General features: G+C 41.7%; 1 protein-coding gene across 1 annotated transcript; it reads left to right on the top strand.

The window, feature by feature from the left end:
- The first annotated feature begins 8,325 nt into the window (after positions 1 to 8,325).
- tdh (L-threonine dehydrogenase) lies at positions 8,326 to 16,176 on the top strand. The gene is made up of 9 exons (XM_080790274.1): positions 8,326 to 8,540; positions 10,665 to 10,862; positions 11,638 to 11,680; positions 11,831 to 11,901; positions 12,593 to 12,742; positions 13,567 to 13,739; positions 13,879 to 13,969; positions 14,435 to 14,704; positions 14,960 to 16,176. Exons 2-9 carry the CDS (start codon positions 10,673 to 10,675, stop codon positions 15,097 to 15,099), a joined length of 1,128 nt encoding a protein of 375 aa, XP_080646400.1. The 5' UTR covers positions 8,326 to 8,540; positions 10,665 to 10,672; the 3' UTR covers positions 15,100 to 16,176.
- Positions 16,177 to 21,271: the final 5,095 nt, after the last annotated feature.

A 21,271-nucleotide genomic window follows, 5' to 3' on the forward strand; every position in this document is an offset into this window, starting at 1 on the left:
TATGACTGAATGGATTGGAAATTGTGCCGTCGTGTGATTGGAGGAGAATTGCATTTTGTGAAAAAAATCTGTAAATGAATAGATGCGGATAGACTGCTGAAAGGATGACAGGAGAACAAAAGAAACACACACCCTTGCTCAGATCAGATTGACGATAAGTCACACAATCCTTCCTTTTATACAATATATCCCCCCATTCAGCATGCGTGGCTGCATGCTCGTACACATTCAGTAGAGATACAGACACTAGAGCTCATCTGAACAGGAAACCCTTTCGGGGGTTTTAAGCATTATCTTATACTTTAGCTATTGAAAAATAGCAGATCTACAAGCTCAGTGCCGCGCTACGAACTTTGTAGTTTTGCTATTTTTTGAAAAATCGTGAAAATGTGGCACAGAACTTTTAATATATATATTCTTTCAGAGCGAACTTTATGTATGTGATGTATTGCCATGCTTTTTTTTCTTGCTTAATGTAAGGCGCTCTGGATTAAGAGCGTCTGCTAAATGCCTACATTGTAACTCAAATCTTTGCTTCTGGGGGTTTCCTGGCTGGAACAACATCTTTTCAGATTGGGGTCGACGGCCAATTCTTGAGAACGACTGATATAGAAACATGGGTATTTCAGAAAACTGTCATGATTTAGAAGACTTTTTTTTTCCTTTTCGATGTCGGGCCTAAAATTATGGGTTAAGCTGGATTTATACTTTGTTGAGCTTGAGTGTCGAGCACCGAAAAATAGCCAGTCTACAATTATGGACCTGTTAGATTAGCTAGTATCTTCAATATGGACCTGTTAGATCAGCTAGTATCTTCAATATGGACCTGTTAGATCAGCTAGTATCTTCAATATGGACCAGTTAGATCAGCTAGTATCTTCAATATGGACCTGTTAGATCAGCTAGTATCTTCAATATGGACCTGTTAGATCAGCTAGTATCTTCAATATGGACCTGTTAGATCAGCTAGTATCTTCAATATGGACCAGTTAGATCAGCTAGTATCTTCAATATGGACCTGTTAGATCAGCTAGTATCTTCAATATGGACCTGTTAGATCAGCTAGTATCTTCAATATGGACCTGTTAGATCAGCTAGTATCTTCAATATGGACCTGTTAGATCAGCTAGTATCTTCAATATGGACCTGTTAGATCAGCTAGTATCTTCAATATGGACCTGTTAGATCAGCTAGTATCTTCAATATGGACCTGTTAGATCAGCTAGTATCTTCAATATGGACCTGTTAGATCAGCTAGTATCTTCAATATGGACCTGTTAGATCAGCTAGTATCTTCAATATGGACCTGTTAGATCAGCTAGTATCGTCAATATGGACCTGTTAGATCAGCTAGTATCGTCAATATGGACCTGTTAGATCAGCTAGTATCGTCAATATGGACCTGTTAGATCAGCTAGTATCGTCAATATGGACCTGTTAGATCAGCTAGTATCTTCAATATGGACCTGTTAGATCAGCTAGTATCGCCAATATGGACCTGTTAGATCAGCTAGTATCGTCAATATGGACCTGTTAGATCAGCTAGTATCTTCGGTGTGCAACCAAGTATAACTCGGGTGTACGGGTGTGTGTACTGTACGCATTCACATCAAGTTATTTAGCACAACACTAGTTTGAGAGTTCCTTTGGCGCGTCACGTTACGCATTAATTGAATATTCTCGTATGACACCTGGCCTACCTTCAAGAGAACTTTGTTTGCGATGCATGAAATGCTTCCGTGAATGTTAACATTGTCATGGAAGGAGGTAGGCACACCATTCTTTTGGTAAAGAATTACTTTATTGAATAAACGACAACGTTTAGATCTTAGTAGACGAATGGCCTGACGAAGATCTACTAAGATCGACACGTGGTCGTTTATTCAATAAAGTAATTCTTTACCAAAACTAAGAATGGTGTGCGGGCCCTATAGTATACCTCCTTCCATGATTGCCTTGTTGGCCCTGCACTCACTGTCGAGGTGCGTGTAAATAGGTATGCTCTGAAAATGTTCACATTGTTAAACCACTGTTTCCGCTTTCAGAAATTCTAAACAGCCCATCGCAAGCTTGTGCTGTACTTGGATCCTCTATTTTTTTTTGGAAAATGTTTAACCCATTCTGACCTGAGATCAGATTCATACGAGGTTTCCACTAGGACACACGCTGTTCTGATTAACCCATTCTGACCTGAGATCAGATTCTAAAAATGTCAGTCGCTCTTCGATTTTTCAAAAATAGCAGACCTACAAGCTCGTAGTGCGCCACTCGGTGGCGCGCTATGAGCTTGTAGATCTGCTATTTTTCAATAGCTAAAGCAAACATAGTGCCAACACCAAAATGGGTTCCCGTTCAGAATGGGTTAAAAGAGTATCGCCTAATGACATGCCAACAGTAAGGGCGCCATAAACTAACACTTTGCAGACTAATAATACATGCTTTTCAGAGTGACTGTGGCAACACCACTGGTAAGTGGTGTGTCCTAGGATTTTTCGGAGGGTATACTAATATTTTAAAAAGCAGGTGGCTTGCTGGTGCTGGACAAAAGGTAGATGCATACAGAGAAGGAGAAGTCCGCACGCAGTCCTTGCTCCAACAGTGTTTCTTTTGTTTAAACACCATTCTAATCAGGACGCGACGTTTCGGGAGTCATCAGGTGATGAAGGCCGCTCACGGCCAAAATGTTGCGTCCTGATTAAATGGTGTTTTAACAAAATACACACACACACACGTACAGGCCAGGGAGATTACAATACAGTATCACTCACTTCAGACCGGTCTGATTTTTTATTTTTCTGGGACGGTATACTAGTATAGTGCAACATACACCATACATACGGTACTGGTAGGAGTATGTGTCTTTTCGGCACATTGGGATGATATTACGAAGTGCTATTACAATGTGGATTAAGTACTTCAGATCATTATGTTTACATTCCAGAAATTATATTACAAAATATTTTTTGCACCCTTGATTCTATTTTTTGAGACCCTAAAGTGTAAGTGTATAAACGATGTTCAACAGCTGGAAAAAAATGATTAATTCAAAATGGTGTTATTTTAATTTGTTATTTCCAACATTGTTGCTCCCGGTGTTGAAGACCAAAAATATTTTCTAAATGAGACTAATATGAAAGCTTAGGTTTGAAGTCATTAACAGAGAAGGAACCCAGAAATATGTTTGCTAAAAATATCATCTTTTTTAATTTCTTAAATCGAGATCATCTTGTGCATGTGTGTACATACGTCACACACACAAGTGTATGATTGAACAAAATAAATGCCTGCTATTTTGTCGCAGTGATGTAAATAGGTTTTCAATGTAATGTCCCGGGACCCAGGGGTGGTCTTACTTCAACAACGTTAAGATTACAGTACTGAGTACAGTATTGCACCCCAGGACCCCCGGAGGGTGACATGATTGCGTCCTTCCTCAATTTAGTGAGGCAGGATGCAGGCTATTTGCATCACTGTTGTTTACATTAATGTTATCTGAAAACAAAGTCACCTTTTTATCCAAAGGAATTTAATTTACTGTATATATATATATATAAAACATAAAGTGGTACTAATATACTATTTTTCTTTTCTTGTGTATCTATCTAACACTAATTTCTTTAAGTCCGTGCCATGTATTGTTGCCAACATGACCAAAAATAAAAGTTATGAATGTGAAAGCGCCACCGTAATAAAATGAACATATCTCATTGGCTGCGTTGCAGCCAGGATTATATACTATTCTACTGTATGCGTGTGTAAACTACAGTTTTCCTGCTTTCATCGGTTTCTGTAAAGTATCACTATATCATTCCAATTCCAATTTTAAAACATAATTCCACTATAATTTTGTAAGAAGAGGGATAGTTTAAAAAAAGATCCCTGGCTAATAATAAGCCTTATATGCCTTAACCTAATACATTATTATAATGCCCTCTATAACTAAAAGAAAAAAATATATATATATTTTTAGAAATGGTTCATATTTTACTCAAGGTTCTCAAAGTTTATGCCATGTGTAATCCAGCCCTATGGAATGCACACGCTAAAAATAAATACCAACTTGATACTTTCTATGGTCGATATGATGATGAGCATCAAAACAATATTTTAAATATGTTTTCACAGGGCTGGATTAGCCTCTGAGGGCCCCTGGGGGCCCTGAAGCTTGAAGGGCCCCCCCCTCCCCTGCGTCCCAGAGTGACAAACGCATGTTGTATTTGACCCACATAGTAAGCAAATGGGCGAGAGAATCCAAATCTGCCAATGCCAGTGTATTTCAGTGTTTTTCACCTCTTTTTGGTGAACCAACTGACGCGCTATGCGTGCAGAATCTAAACAAAGACACGCTGGTTTGTGGACACACGTCTTTTATTCCACCAGAATCACCTCTCCACCTGTCACCTGACCTCACACGGCCCAATAGTGGGCCCACTCACCTTCTACAACAGCCAATCTAGTGCATTGTTGCTGCTTTACACACACATTGCACTTTCCAGCTGCTAAGATAATAACAAAATGGGGACATTTCTGTGGAGCAAAAACAGAAATCTACCAAAGTGCCCATAGATGTGTTTCCATTAGCACATGAATTACATACATTCCATAGGGCTGGGACACACATGGACATAATGACATAATCAGCTTTTATCTTGAGTAAAAAGCGTTTCTAAAATAAATAAAAATATAGATGCTGTTTTTCATTTATACTTTTAGTTATACAGGACAGGACAATTATTATAATGTAATGGCATACAGTATATGACTTATTAGCCAAGAAATATATATATAATTTCTTCTTTTATAGTTCTTGCTCCAAAGTGATTCATGTTTAAAATGTAGGCCTGCATACAGTAGGACAATACTGGGAGATACAAATACTGACACTTTGTCCCTGACACTTTCTTTTTCTTCTTCTTCTTATTGTATCTTTGATCGGTGCAATGCCTTATTACTACTGGAACATAATTTATGAAGCAAATGTGAAATAGCCCGACTTCCTTTCATTATCACTAATTGGTATAATTGTGCGAAAGCGCTTTTAAATGTTTTTTTAAGCGATTAAAAGATGTTTGTGCAAATGCACCTTTTGTACTTTTGTTTCTGCTTATTCACATTAAGTGCAAACGCCTAATATCCAGTTTTTTGTTCAGCGCTACAGATCATAAATGTGTAAACATTGATTATTGAAAATGATTTACACTCAGGGATTCAGGGCTTAAGCCCAACACACACCGTCTGCGAACGCCGCGTGTCAAAACAGCCACCTCCGTTATTTTCAATTAACCTATCGCACACCGGCGGCGTCCGACACGCGCTGGCGCGCGTTCATGCCTCGCCTGACGCTCCGATACGCCTGCTGTTCTATATTCTGTACCGCGTCGCTGCGTTACCCGCTTCACAGACGGTGTGTGTTGGGCTTTAAAGTTCTCAGTCCTGGGGATCTCATAGGGGTCATTTAATGAGATCAGTGCAGATTTGCAAAAAAAAAACCTTTTTAGTCTTGGGGTTGTTTTTGGCTTTAAGCCCTGGGGAATATATATATATATTTTTTTTTTCTTCTTATACAATGTATTAGCATTTAGTAGATAGTCTTATCTCGAGCGACTTAAATTGGACTAAGTGGCATGAACCCGGCAGGGTGAAGTGGTCAAGTAATTACAGTGCAAAGAAAACTAATTTGTGCTACAAAGTGACTAGAGGATACCAGGTAAACATCAAACCTAGAATCCTGTCCGAACAACATGCTATCTAAATAAAACACATTTGTGTGAATTGACCTTGATTGGCTTGAAGGTCATCACCAGTGTTTTAAATGTATTTCCATTTTTGTACATATTTGTTTTTCATCATAAAATATACTGAATACTATTTGACTGCCTGCTCCTATTACTGGTATAGTTAAAATGGGATAGATGCAAAGGACACCTTCTGTGTACTGTACTGTACTGTAGAGTACAGTATGTACAAATATACTGGGGGGGAGATTGTGATTTCATGACATCTGTCACTGCCCAGTGACACTGGCTGTGATTCAAGTTTGACTAGACAGTCATCCCTGATAGCAGGCCAGTATGCCAGTATGTGGCAGCGGTGGCCGAACGGTTTGCGGAGCGGTCTTGATATATCGGAAGGTCACTATAGTTCGTATCCCCGGACCGACACGTTAAAATTACCACCGCTGAAGTGCCCTTGAGCAAGGCATTGAACCTCTACCATGAAATGTTCTGTGAGCAGGGCCTGGCTGTAAACAAGTTCTTGAGCTTAGTCCATTTACCCTGGGTAAACATAGTACCTTTCCTTTCCTTGCTGTTCTCTTGCACCATCATGCCCTGTCCTGATATAGTTGGCCTCACTGCCGAACCGAACACCTCGCTGCTTTCTCCTGACTTCAGTTTCAATCAACTGTGACACAACGTACCCTCTGATAGTGATTGAGGAGTAGATGGCAACAGTCACCTGCCCAACCGACGCATATGACAGAGAGATGTTTATAGAGCATGGCTTTTTATGAAGAAGCCATGCCCTTTTTGCCTCCTGATTATATACTATATCAATGACTCTATGACTGTTTTAATGTTAAACAGGACTTTTAGCTAATAGGGAATAAGCAGGTATAGTACAGTACATTTACTATATAATATACGTTAAGAGTTACGTAAAAGTGATCATGTGGTTGTTTGGGGGCGAGGACTCAGGAGACCATTGTTCACAGTCATACATGACACATATTGCTTATTAATAGACAAGTTCTGATGTAACTACTGCCGCCCCACTTTCTGTCAGGTTGCCTCAATAATAGTGTTCTCTGATCTTATATTGCCTCTGTATGATTGAGAAGAGACAGAGGACCACATGACTTGTTCCAACTTCCCAAGGTCATTGACACGAACTCATCCAAAACAAACGAGCCATACATCTATTGCCCCAAATGGTTTGGGGGCAATAGCGGGCTATGCAGATGCCATCCACTGGAGAGCAACCTTGGGTTTTTTCCAGCTCCCAGGGAAACGATGGTGTCAGGTTATATTGCACTGATTATTTAGAGTGACGCACGTCATGCGTACTATTCCTATATGCAGTGATGATGGGATGTGGGTGTGGATTCTGTCCACCACTCACCTGCCCGCCCCATGCACCTAAAGCCAACCCTCCTCCGTGCTAATGCTAGAGAGAGCCAGTGTCAGACGTAACACCTCTATCTAATACAAACACACATGAAAGTCATACGAGGGTGTGGAAATGCACAATTGCACATCTCGTCTTTTGTCCCTTGGTAAACACAAGTTGCCAGACCTCCTGTGTTTATCAAGGGAAAACTCAAACAAAGGAGGCATGCATGAGCTTGTTAATGTCAAAGCTGAAGAATAATTATAAAGGCATGCTGCAGTTTTAAATGAGTTATGGTGTATTATGTTATAATGTATGGACATTAAGATATGCTGTTCCATCGATTTTCATCTTCTCTTGCCTTGAGTCCACCCACTAATTTCTATTATTATTCAGCTTAAGCCTGTATTTATTATTGATTTTCTTTCCCCCTCATTTGCGTAGGCTAGTTTTTTATAGGCATGTGACGTTGTCTTGGATGTTATTGCTCTGCCAGTGCCAGTGTAAGGTCAGCTGGATTTTGTAGAACCACTACTAGGCCTACATGTTTTTTAACATTAGGGATGTTAGACATTAACATTAACACACTCATTTACATAGTGGATTTGGTTATGAAAACATTGCATTTTTTTTTTTTTACACAAAGTCAAAGAAGACTCTCTCTCTCTCTCTCTCTCTCTCTCTCTCTCCTCTCAGGTATAGGCTTGAGAGTTAGTTGAGATGCACTGAATGTTCCCTTCAACACATTACTTAAATCTATTTCTGGGGTGTTTCCTAAGCCCTTAACATCCAAGCCAAAACCTTTCCCATTTACAGACTTTGGTACAGTAACAGTACACTACAGGCTTGTGTCTAGTCGGCGTGTGGTATATAAGGTCGACGGCTCCTCGTCGTACTTATGGGAGTTTTTTGCTTTTATTCTCTCACTTTTTATTGCATTGATATAATTTATTATTAGGTCCTTCTTTAAGTTCTTGGCTCCTGGTCTTGAGCCAGCCAGCCAGGCAATAAAAAGCGCCAAGCGGTTGAAGTGAAGCGGTCCCCTTGTTAGTTGAGCCTCTTCACAGACCACTCCTATACTGTGCGTCACGTCACCTCTCCGGCGGTGTGTGACGCACAGTGGGAGTGGCCTGGTGTGTGCAGACCCGACCGCACCTCCGAGGTTCGTCCAATCGGAGCGAGGCCGGTGAAAGCAGATGGCCGGTGATATATAACTCGAGCAGAGCTGATGCAACACTAGTCTAAGATAACACACGTGTACACGAGTCAGCAGTTGTAAGCCTGTTCTCTATAGCGAGTCAGTGACAGGACCAACTGAAAGTGAGGAGGCAGGCACTGGCAGGCAGCATCCCGTATCTCTACAGCGCACAGGGGAAGCGGACAAAGAAAGAGGACGCTTAATTGTTTCATTTTCTACTAAAAGACATCTATTGGTAAGTAAAACTAATAAATAATTGTGTTTTTTTTTTAAACTACAGAAAGAAAAGAAAACACTCGCACAGCTATTCCAATTGCGTGGGATCTTGTATTGTTTTATTACGCATGCATGTACTGTATATATAGCCTCTTTTTTTGGGGCACAGTTTGTCCCATAGGCCTATAGGCTTATTTGCAGCTCAACATTTTTTTTAATGGTGCCTAAAAGGGAACCATTATGAGCTCTTTTTAGTGAAGCAAGTTATACATTGTGAGTCTGTGACTGACTGGTGATGTTAAGTTTTATGCCGAGACAATGTTCTGCTTAAAATGCGCTCAGACGGGCTCAGTTCATTGATTCACGTTAAATCATCATTAATATATTAGGCTGCCGCTATAGATCATTGGCTATAATAGCCAAAATAAATAAGCCAATAAAAGAGTTGGTTGTTACAGAATGTATCGCAATCAGTAGATTTAGGCCTAAAATTAGCAGGCCGCATAATTGGAAATCATCAGCCTCAGACTCAGTAAAGTAAAACGGGACATTTCATTCTGTGAACCACTGGCCGATGCATGCAGTGCAAATGAAAACACGATATACAGCTATTAGTCTCTTACACAACCTTGGCAACGATGCAGCTTTAGATGCCACATGCAGACGCGGTGATGCGCAAGCAAAAGGATGTTGCCACACACACACACTAGAAGGCAACTTATTGCGTTATTTATTCCGAGAAAATGAATTCACAACGTGTGACTTATTATTTATTTATAGCTATATATCACAACGTTGTATGATTGATTCCTATAATAATAATAGGCTACTCTGATGGCCGGGAGGGACTCTCTGGTTTGTCCAAGCTCAAGAACTTGTTTACAGCCAGGCCCTGCTCCTAAAGTGCTCAAGCAGCAGAACTCAAATGAAGTGCTGATCCTTTAGAATTGTGTTGCCAAATTCAACACCCAGCGGGGGTTTCATCTAGCTGTCATGTCCGCCCCTTCCTTCACTTCTGATTGGCTCTCTTTGAAGGCAGGGCAATATAACTATATGTTGAGTGTCAAGTACGTTATCTTTCCTTTTTTGGAAGCTTCTGCATTTAATAGTTCTTTGGCTTTCGGTAAGTATTGTGATCGCGTAGGCCTACGATGCAAATTAGTTTTGTTTGGACGTCACCGAACGGCTGACTATAGCAACTAATCAATTAGGTTAATGATTCATTATTTATGCGCAACTTTAATTAGCACAGTTCAATCAAAAACGATGCTTTGCATCGATCGCTCGCTGTTATTTTGCGTCCGCATAAATGGCTAATACGAATCGTGACTTCCGTCTTTATTATCGTTTGCATTAGACACGCTTTCAATTTCCATTGAATGATAGTAGATTTATTTATCTATTTCAGCATTAAATTATTGCTGAGAGCGCAGTAGGCTTACATATTCATGATATTCTGCAGTTGCACTTGGCAGACCAATCGAATGATGTTATAGGCTACTTTCTGCAGTATAGGCTACAGACTTTTTGGCATCTTTTCTTAGGACTATACTTGTTCTGTGGTCTGGAAAGATGCCTGCATAAGATAATTACACAATAAGCTACTATTAGTCTTTGAAACTGTTGCATTGAAATAAAAGAAACCCACCAGGCGATGGCAGTGACATCTTTTTGTTAGTCCCACTCACAGAAGATCCTCTTCCTGATAAACTAAACCGGAACAGCAGCATGCTTATGTAAAATATCTACATCTACACAGTCAGACAATCATGTGCTTCACCACATTTACGTTTTCATTGCATGGAATGCTTATATCTTTTGTTCAATCTTAAAGCACTGGGGCAGCGGTGGCCGAACGGTTTGCGGAGCGTCTTGATATCGGAAGGTCGCTATAGTTCGTATCCCCGGACCGGCACGTTAAAATTACCACCTTTGAAGTGCCCTTGAGCAAGGCATTGAACCCCTATACCATGAAATGTTCTATGAGCAGGGCCTGGCTGTAAACAAGTTCTTGAGCTTAGTCCAGTTACCCTGGGTAAACATGGTAACTTTGCTTTGCTTACTTCATTAATAGGTCTAAAAAAAAGTAATCTAACTTAAGTTATCATTGACCGAGGGCTATGAACTTTTTTCCCCCCCAAAGGTAACAAGATGCCTGTCATCAGAAACCTGAGCAAGGTGGCCAAGCAGGCGCTCCTAGCCTCCCCAGGATGTGGGTGCCAGCCTATCATGGTGGCCGTACGCAACATAAGCTTCTCCCCTCGACAGGTGACGGGCTCCGATGCCAGCTTTCACTCCCGGTCCTTCTCCGAGACAGACCACCCCAAGGTGCTCATCACCGGTAAGCAAAGAAACACACCTCTTCTTCAGCCATGTTTTAAATACTTTTATCTATCATACCATGGTGTTGTTGTGCGGAAATAGCCAATCTACTGTGAGCTTGTATAGATCGATATTATTGAAAATAGCTTCTTATTCTTTTTTTTGTTCAGATTTCTGTCTATAATGACCTGCCCAAAATGGAAAAATTGTTTAATGCACACCAGCCAGAACAACATATCAATATTCATGGCTGTGATTATTGACATTGTCATTTATTATATCACGCTTTTAGGCTTTGGTGAAGAATTGTATATAAAAACTTTAGAGAGTCAGAATGTACTCAACAGAGATGTAAACATAAGCTACATTGTATAATGGGGCTGGTAAATAAAGTATCAAGGGATGACTGCAGTTTAAAACAGTGGCTCTCAAAGTGGGGCATCAAAATCAGTTTAAACACTTTCGGCCATTTGAAAACAGCTCACAACGCCTCACATTGAGCTTGTAGATCGGTTATAAAAACAAAACAAAAAAATAAACACTTTAACTACACTAATCTTGTATGGGGGTTTCCTGGCACAAAATGATTAACTTAGGGGTCCTTGACATATAAAAATTTGAGGATTTAAAATAACAACAAGGAGATGTAGGTGTTTGGTGCTGTGAGTCTGTGACCTTTACATTCTCACACTCCTCCACTGAAATCTCCATGGAAACCAGTACTGACAACCCGTAGGTGATGATTTCCAACGTGAGGATTGTGTACTAATGAGATCTGTTTCGATTCATCGCAGGCGGCCTTGGCCAGCTGGGAGTGGGACTTGCCCGATTGTTGAGGTAAGTCATGGTGTGGAGACACACACATACATGTATTTTCCATTTCCTGGAATGGTTGTTGTTGGCATGCTTGTAAGACAGACGCAGGCTTTGTTGGGTAGAAATTATTACGTAATTCTTTTTGCTAATGTTGTCTTCCCTGCCTTACAGGAAGAGGTTCGGGAACAACAACGTCATTCTGTCTGATATCAGGAAGCCACCGAACAACGTCTTCCACAGTGGTGAGTAAATGTTCACCACAGTGGTGAGTAAATGTTCCTTCTGGAGGAGAACGTTCAGATCATGAGAGAGGGACTTCCAGAATGAGCACATCAGTAAATGTTCCTTCTAGAGGTGAACGTTCAGATCATGAGAGGGACTTCCACAATGAGCACATCAGTCATTGACTCTTATTATATATCGGGAGTTCCGATATTGGCCAATAATGTAAAGTTTGCTGAAATTTGTCCTAAACGTGTTACAACTGCATCATACCGGTATGCCCCCATGTGGGATGAACACAGTTTAAAACGCTCCAATTCTCCTTTCACGCGACCATGTGTGTGTTTATAAAATGAGGAATGATTAGGTATTGATTTCTTTGCCTCAAATACACAATGAAAGTCAATGTGTTCTCTTGAACACAACAGGGTCATTGATCAAATCGATTCATAATGTATGATGAATGTATGTCCAGTGACTGCTAATAAAAGAGTTGATAAATGTAGCTGTTAAAAGCCCCCCCGGCTGGTAACAGACCGCAAACTATACCGAGAACTATAAATGATGTGCTCTGTTGACAATTGCCCTACGTTAAATTTGCCTATCCGAAGTATGGAATATTAATGTTGAACATATAAAATATAAGGTCAGATTTCTACACATAAAATCTGTAAAATCTGTCATGAATACTGTATCTCTGCCCCCGTCCAGGCCCGTTCATCTACTCTGACATCCTGGACTACAAGAACCTGAGAGAGATTGTGGTGAACAACCGCATCACGTGGCTGGTTCACTACAGTGCTCTCCTCAGTGCTGTCGGTGAGGCCAACGTTCCTCTGGCCCGGGCTGTCAACATCACCGGTGAGTTTACGCCTATAACTTTCTCATAGTCCATTCGTCTCACGTCTACTTTTATTAGTCATTCTCTCGTCGCTTAGATTCTGGGGTCTTACGAATTACACCAATATTGGTGACCTATCAATTATTGTATTTCTTTACCTATTTTGCCATGAAGGTGAATGGAATCACTGGACAACATTTGGCCAGGAATATACTGTACAACACAAGGTTCTGCCAAGAGACTGTCCTCTTGGTTAGTTCACGTCAGAGCTGTACTCAGCGCTGATGGTGAGGCTGATATGCCTCTTGTCAGCGTCACTAGTGAGTCCAAGTCTCAACTTAATCCTCTTAGGATCCCGAAGGATTCGACATTATAACAGGTGGTCGTTTCGAGGAAGCGATCCGATTGGTTTTAAACGGCCTTCTATAGCCGTGCTTCAAACCATTAGCATGGAACACCTAATTGTCCCAGAGCGCAGCAGACTCTAGCTAATTTCTTGTGACATTTGTGGTCGTAGTGGCTTCATCTGTTATTAAAAAAATATGATTTTCTGGCGACTATCTTAGTTTTAAGGGTAACTGTCATATAATCGCAATATTAAACTCGAGGATGTGCGTTACTGTCATTAATGGCATTTCTGCGCTGCTTACAGAACTTGCCTTCGGCTCGTTCTCGCAGCAACGCAGGCGTGCCATTAATGACAGTAACGCACACCCTCTCGTGTAATATTGCTTAATTAACAACCTTAGTCAGGTTAACATTGAGTGAGCTGCTTTTCAATTCAACGCGTGTTGGTGAAGTGCAATGCCCTAACGTACCGGGTCTGTTTGTCTCATCATTCCAGGCCTTCATAACATCCTGGACATTGCAGCAGAACACGGCCTGCGTCTGTTTGTCCCCAGCACAATCGGGGCGTTTGGGCCCACATCTCCCCGCAACCCCACTCCAGACCTCTGTGTGCAGAGGCCTCGCACCATCTATGGGGTCTCCAAAGTCCACGCAGAGCTGATGGGCGAGGTAAGTTGTCGGAGCACGTTACCTCGGTTACCGCTTGGGCGATATGACTAACACTGTTTTGGATACACAAGACTATTCATGTTAAGCTTCGCTTGTTGTTGTCTAACCAAAAGTACTGTTTTCCTTTTTGGTTCCGCAGTACTACCACCATCGCTACGGCCTGGACTTCCGCTGTCTCCGTTACCCGGGAATCATTTCTGCTGACTCCACGCCTGGTGGCGGCACGACAGGTGAGAGTCTGAGATTGGGCACACTGTACGATAGTGACCCGTACACAAGTTCTCCATTTTCATTTATCTATGTCTATTCCTGTAACCCCCTCCTCTCCTGTCATGTCACAAGTCACTTATGCAACGGACTAATTCCGGAGAGTTGTTATGACTCATGGTTTATTTTTAGGTCAGCTGATAAACACTTCTGGTACTGTACATCTGGTACAGGATAAGCACTATTATGTTTCCCCCTCCTTAAAAACAACCCCATCTCTCCTGTCATCCCTCATCATCATTACTTGTACAGTAGTTTGGTCAACTTAGTGGAGCTTGTAACCTGTTGTACTGCATGACATTGAAAACAGTTGACTTTTCACAACTTCTGTTACAGTCCGTGAGAATGTTTTTAATGTATCATGTCTCCGTTTTTCCCACGATGGTGATCACAAGCATTGTGGCTAATATTTCTTTGTGTTCCTCCAGACTATGCCGTCCAGATCTTCCACGACGCGGTCAAAACGGGCAAGTTTGAGTGCAACCTGAAGTCGGACACGCGGCTGCCCATGATGTACATCGACGACTGCCTCCGCGCCACGCTGGAGGTGCTGGAGGCGCCGGCGGAGACGCTCACCATGCGGACGTACAACATCAACGCCATGAGCTTCACCCCGGAGGAACTGGCACAGGAGGTCCTGAAGCAGCTGCCCGACCTGGAGGTCAGCTATGAGATCGACCACGTCCGACAGGCCATCGGTAAGCCCCTACGACGTAGTTATATTGTATTGGTATGCCAGCCAATGAACGGCTGCTTTAATGTTAGAACCTTGTGTTGTGTAACTTAAAGGTGCAGTGCTAAAGTTGACTCTGTGACTAAAATGGGTAGAGCGCGTGTCTCCCCCCCAGTCTGGCCTGTGTTTAATTTAGCGTCTCACCTGCTAAGAAATTGGAAATGGCTGAGTATGACTGCTAGATAACACGCCACGGCACTTTGTGTTCTTTCCTTTCCAGCTGACAGTTGGCCAATGAACTTTGATGACCACAATGCACGAAATGACTGGGGCTGGAAACACGATTATGACCTTCCAGAGCTCGTGCAGACAATGCTCAACTACATTGGCTCGGAAACGCGTGTCGCGCGTGCCAACTGAGAGGACAAAACAGCAGCGGGGTGTTAGTCGTTGTGTACATAGTGTAAAGAAGACTGCTGAATGAGAATGGAGAAACCTTGGCCTGTACATAGTTATTTCTCTCTGTTCTCTATCTCTAAGTCAGAAGGGCTCTGTTTTTCCCCGGGACAAAGCTACCATGTCCGCAGAATGTAAAAGTCATGCCAGACGACCCTCCCCACCTTTCTGCCTAGTATCGATCAATCCCTCTGCCATTCCTCTTTACCTCTTTGCCCTTGGAAATCAGGGCGAAGAGAAGCCTGTAACTGGAAGGTTGTCAGAAGTATCAGGGATATAGCGGCATACTGAAAAGGAAAATTTACTTGCGTGACTATGAATTGTGTGCAGTAAAAAAGTACAGCGATTTCTGAGCTTAAAGAAATAACACCAAAAAACTGAACAAGTGAATGTAGCATTGATCAATCTGAATTATTTTCTATTTATTAATTTGCCAAGAATACCCAAATCTAAGGCTAAACAAAACACAAATCAAGGACTTTTAAATGAGAGGTTTACAAAATAATATTCAAGCAATTGTCCTTTGATGCACTTTAGAAGGGTGGAAAATTGAAATTATAAAAAGGAGAAAACAAAAGAGGGGAATCTGACATCTGCATTTTGAGTGGTCGTATGGAGCAACTTATTTGAATATGAGCACCGCGGTAACTTTTATATTTTGTTTATTCCATTTTTTTTTTTGCATTGTCTATTTATTCTTTCTGCTGGTGATAAATGTACAGTATGAGAATGATAATGAATGTTTTGCACTACCTGTGTGCATGTGTTCCATTAAGCCATTTCTGAAGTCATGACTGGCTCAGTATGGCTGCCCCCAAATGCTCCCTTTTTCTATTTATGAGAGAATTATTCACCAGCTCAGTGGGGTTATTTGGACATGAAGGGAAAATGTGACATTTTATGCCACATTTACAAATATCCACTGCACGGTTCTTTCAGTTTTCAAGCCATTACAAGAATCCGTCACTTTCTATGTGAAAGCATAAAGGTCTTTTTTTTAAGTCACAAAACGCTTTATCAATAAAACTTTTTCCTCAATTACCTCGTTCGTCATCACCTCCTTATGTTGTCAGATTATTACTGCCACTAAGAAAACGATCTCTCAGAAACCTGCAATTGAAAACAAATACCTGCTGGAAATTTGTTTTCAGAACAAAATGTTCTAACCACCCCAGGCATGTAAAAAGTTAAATTTTGCTGCATACTCAAATGTAGATTTAGAGCAAAAACGTCTGTCTGATTCGTCATTGGATAGACGCAAGAAACTAGTCGGGGGGGGGGGGGGGGGGATTCTGGTAAGATTCATGGTTCCGGAGGCAAACTAAATGGCATTATTGCCATACAATGGCATAGTGTAAAAGGAATGAGGTGTGCCTTGTCTTGTTCTCCAACAGATACATAATTTGGAGTGAAAGGAAATTCGGATTCCCAGATATTCGATCAGATGTGCAGCAAAAGCAAATATGCATCCAAGTTCCAAGTTCAACAGTGGTAAAGAATAATGATAGACAATTATGCAACTGAGCGATTTCATTCAGCACTGAATATTAATTTGCTTCACCAGATGCTTCTAAACATAAGGGTCAGACTTACACCAAAGCTGACCTTGCTTTATTAATCAGACTGGTGGAACCAGCAGTGTCCTTTTTTTGCCAGGATTAGACTACTGTGCCTCAGTTGTGTCATGTATCAAAGCGCAGACATAAAAGAGAGAGATGGTATTTGAAGATTGCTTGGCCTTAAACTATAGTGTGTTGAAGGATGCAGTTGCTCAAATAAATGAAGTTGCGTATAGGTCTGCTGCTGTTGCAGACCTTTGCATTTGAGGTTGGACCAGACGGCTAACGTTCTTCTCATAATCTAACGTCACAGGGCTTCACTGAAATTGAATCATGTGACGTGATAATACAGCTACAACATATCATCCTCACATTTAAGAAACAAAATGCCACTGACTGTTGTGAAACGCCCCCCGCAATTCCTGTAAGCATGTCTGTCATATTTGTCACCTCACTGCAAGGTGAGAGGACCGTTAATATACCTGCTGTAATTCCTTTTGTGATAAGACCCTGTAATTAGCTATATCTAGTACTGTACTGTATGTGCAAATACTCTGTGTGCCAACCAGTGGTTTAAAAGATATTTTCCATCACGGACATTCAAGTTGATATGCATTTCACCGTGGACTGCCATTTGAAATGTGACTCGTCGAGGATGTATTTTAGATAGCATGTTATTTAAACAGATGCTGAGTTCACAGTTTGTCTACACTGTACATACAGCACATGTAAGGCGGCTTTAAATCCATACAAAGCTGATAGAATACACACATAACTTGTCAGGGTACACTGGGTTAAGAAGATATGGTCAGGACTCGCACACTCACGTGCTCCATTTCTGTCTCGGTTGTCGTTATAATTATTGTAAAGCATGTGAGTGCGTGGGTTCTACGTATTCTTCTTCCCTCACAAGGGCTCCCCCTCCCTCCCTCCCTCCCTCCCTCCCACACACACTGCACACACATCCCCCCATGCAGCAATGGACTGTTTTGTGCTGATGCAGACAGGCACGCTCCTGCGATGTCACACGGTCACCATGCATGAAGAGACTCGGCCAGGAATGTCAGGGAGGTCAGACGAAGTCCATGGCCGTCGTTGCCCCTACGTTTGGCCTTGTGACCCCTCAAAGAACGGCATGCCCCGAGGCCACAGTGGCCTTAATGCCACAGCTGACTGTACCACATTCTCCTCTGTCTCTTTCTTGTCATGTAGACAGACACAAAGGGCTGTATTTTGCGTGTCTAAGTACCAGGTCCAGATCACACCTCCAGGTCTGAAGTTAAGTATTAAGACCTGGTACTTAAGACACGCAAACTACAGCCCAAAGTGTCTTTTGTTGAGATTCTGAATTCTTAACTCCCCTGAGTCCCTAAAAAAGCGTACTTACTGCACTTTGGCTTTGTATAGGGCACAACGGAGAGAGAATTCATCTGAAATTGATGTAATTGCTGTGTCATTTAGCCGCCACACCACAAGACTATAGCCTGTGTGAGCCAATACCGCTAAGGCTAGTAATCTACTGTACTTCCCAGCCCATAGAGCCCCATTGTGAACCTGTTGAGTACACCAGTGTTTGATGTTAGAAATGTTGAGTAAAGCCACAATGTGCTGACACCATCACATTTGTGATGACGGCTATGGCCGTTTTAAGCCCAATGAGTGTTTTCTTTTGCAAAACCAATGCTTGGAATGGATTCAGCATCATGAAAACCCCCTAGTTTGACACGTCACATGCTACATAAAGCATGACGATCTACCTTTTTTTGCCTATAGGTTGTTAATGGCATGGTCACATATTATGCCATGAATGCCACAGACGAAAAACTGTCTAAGGGCCGATTCATACTCCTATTTTACCGACGTTTCGGCGCTGTAGTGCCGAAATGATTTCGGCTCGTCAGAAATTTTCAGTAGCACCGAACAGACTTTTATTCGGCTCTAAAATAGGAGTATGAATCGGCCCTAAGTCCACACTATTTATCCATAATGTATAAATGATAGATAAGGGGTCAGGACAACGAGGCCTTTTCGTGGAGGGGTCAGAAAGAAAGTTGGACTTAGACTGTTTTTCGTCTGTGGTACTATGAAAATTGCTCAACATATGCAAGTTAGCATCCGGCAGTTTCTACATGCTGGGGACCCATACTACAACATTTCTAACATTCTGGCAAGTGGACTATAGCCAATAGCCTAACTCCAATTAATGGAATTTGGAATTGGAATGGAATGAAAACAAATCGTATACTGTATGCCTGCTTGTTTAGCTAGAACTGTATCTGTGTGCGTGCCAACTTGACCTTTTATATAATTTTGTACATGCATTATTATACCGTTTTGCGTTTTCCCTTTGTTTTATGCAAAGAACAGGAGAAAAGAGATTTGTGGAAATAGATTTGTGCAGTGCAAAATGTGTATTTGGATACTTGAAGACACCTAAATATCCCTGTTCCCAATAACTACACTATTGTGTCCAGAAAAAATATTTTATCCCAGTAAGAATCCCACAATGGAAAAGGTGTTATTTATTTATTTTTACAAGAACCATGTACAGTTACTATACAAAATTGTTACTGCTTCATTCTTGCTTTCCCCAATAACCACATTATAATTGTATACGTCTGTAATGACTTGCATGAACACGTGCAATTACAAAATAATAATTAGCTCGTTGTAAACTAATGCATTACCAAGTGGACCATGACGAGAATGACCCCTAGCATGCATATCAGTGTGCATGAAGGTCTGTGATGATACGACCCAAACTGATGTTTTCTTAATTGCAGATAAGTCGAATATAAACTGTAACGCGGCATATAGCACAATGATTCGTGCGAAATCACATGCTTCATGGGCTTTCTTAAATTTCAGCGAGTCAGTAATTATACTGGCTGGCAGGGTGACCTGGATGTGTGCTGTTCTGCAGAGTGAGAAGGACCGAGGTTAGGTAGGTAGAGAGCTGTTCTGCACAGTGAGAAGGACCGAGGTTAGGTAGGGAGAGAGCTTGGTCAGTGGCATTTTCACATAGAAAGAATCAGACAGACGTTTTTGCTCTAAATCTACATTTGATTATTCAGCAATATTCACATGCCTGGGGTGGTTAGAACATTTTGTTCTGAAAACAAATTTCCAGCAGGTATTTGTTTTCAATTGCAGGTTTCTGAGATTATATTGTAACTTAGTGGCAGTAAGAATCTGACAGGTGATGACGAATGAGGTATTTGAGGAAAAAGTTTTATTGATAAAGCGTTTTGTGACTTTAAAAAAAGACCTGTATGCTTTCACATAGAAAGTGACGGATTCTTGTAATGGCTTGAAAAATGAAAGAACCGTGCAGTGGATATTTGTAAATGTGGCATAAAATGTCACATTTTCCCTTTATGTCCAAAGAGAACCCGCAGAGTAGACTCATGCTCTGTTTGAGTCTTATGTCTGCTTACTCTGCAGATGCATGGCAGAGAGGAATATGAGACGGTTGTCATTGTCATCAGTAGTGCAGTATTTATTTATTTGTTAAAATACAGTAAGTGTTAAATAGCTCTTTCTGTTTAGGAATCATTGCTTTAGAGCGTTTGTCAGTAAAATGTACTGTACATACATGTCTCCCCAGCTCTTTAAATGCATTTTCAGGTCAGATACCGGTAGACATTTATCCAATCAGGAGAGGATAGAGAAAGAAGTGAGCAGACAAAATATTAGTGGTCCATGACATAATTGGATGACCTTCGACCTTAATGACAACATCGACGTGTCATCTTAGGTCACCAGGTCATTTTATAGTGCACTGTCATCATGTTCATGGACCACTAATATAATGTTCTTTATCGTGGTGGATAGATGGGGGCAGATTGTCCATCTGGCTCCAACCATGCAGTACATATTCTTCAGGTATGCCAGAGTGGTATTATTAAATACCACTTTCACAGTGACACGTATAGTTACACAATGTTTTACTGTAAGCTCTGGGAATTTTGCCTGATATAACTCATCCAGAATGTCACAAGGGACTGTGTTTCATACCAGAGCCATAGATTAAGACAGAGTTACGCAAACTCTGTTCACTTCATTTTGGACAGTCCAACGGCGGCTCTCCTACATAGACTTCTATTGACCATGGGGACAACAAATATGGACCTGGAAGTATAGGCAGAAATGCAGACCCTAGCTGCAGCCCCCCAGCCCCTAGCTGCAGCCCCCCAGTCCCTAGCTGCAGTGCCCCAGCCCCTAGCTGCAGTGCCCGAGCCCCTAGCTGCAGCCCCTATAGCTGCAGCCCCTAGCTGCAGTGCCCCAGCCCCTAGCTGCAGTGCCCCAGCCCCTATAGCTGTAGTGCCCCAGCCCCTAACTGCAGTGCCCGAGCCCCTAGCTGCAGCCCCTAGCTGCAGTGCCCACCCATTCAACCAAACATGCATTATGTAAACTTGCATTAACTCACACATACAGCCGATAAGATGCTTTGCTGTTCCCACCCCTCTCAGAGAAGATTAGCGTTTCCCCGTTGTGTTTAGAGTCAACCTGTCCTACAGTAACCCCCCAAAAGAGAGTGCAGTGACTGTGTGTGCAATTGAACGTTTTTGGCATTG

The sequence above is a fragment of the Protomyctophum bolini genome (genome assembly GCF_963924005.1).
Source record: "Protomyctophum bolini genome assembly, chromosome: 19".
NCBI lineage: Eukaryota > Metazoa > Chordata > Actinopteri > Myctophiformes > Myctophidae > Protomyctophum > Protomyctophum bolini.

Bases quoted from the DNA above. Each gene is read 5' to 3' on its own strand.
- tdh (XM_080790274.1), top strand. From the start codon at position 10,673: ATGCCTGTCATCAGAAACCTGAGCAAGGTGGCCAAGCAGGCGCTCCTA. The intron at 11,681-11,830 runs GTAAGTCATGGT...CCTGCCTTACAG, and splicing joins GGACTTGCCCGATTGTTGAG to GAAGAGGTTCGGGAACAACA. The intron at 13,740-13,878 runs GTAAGTTGTCGG...TTGGTTCCGCAG, and splicing joins ACGCAGAGCTGATGGGCGAG to TACTACCACCATCGCTACGG.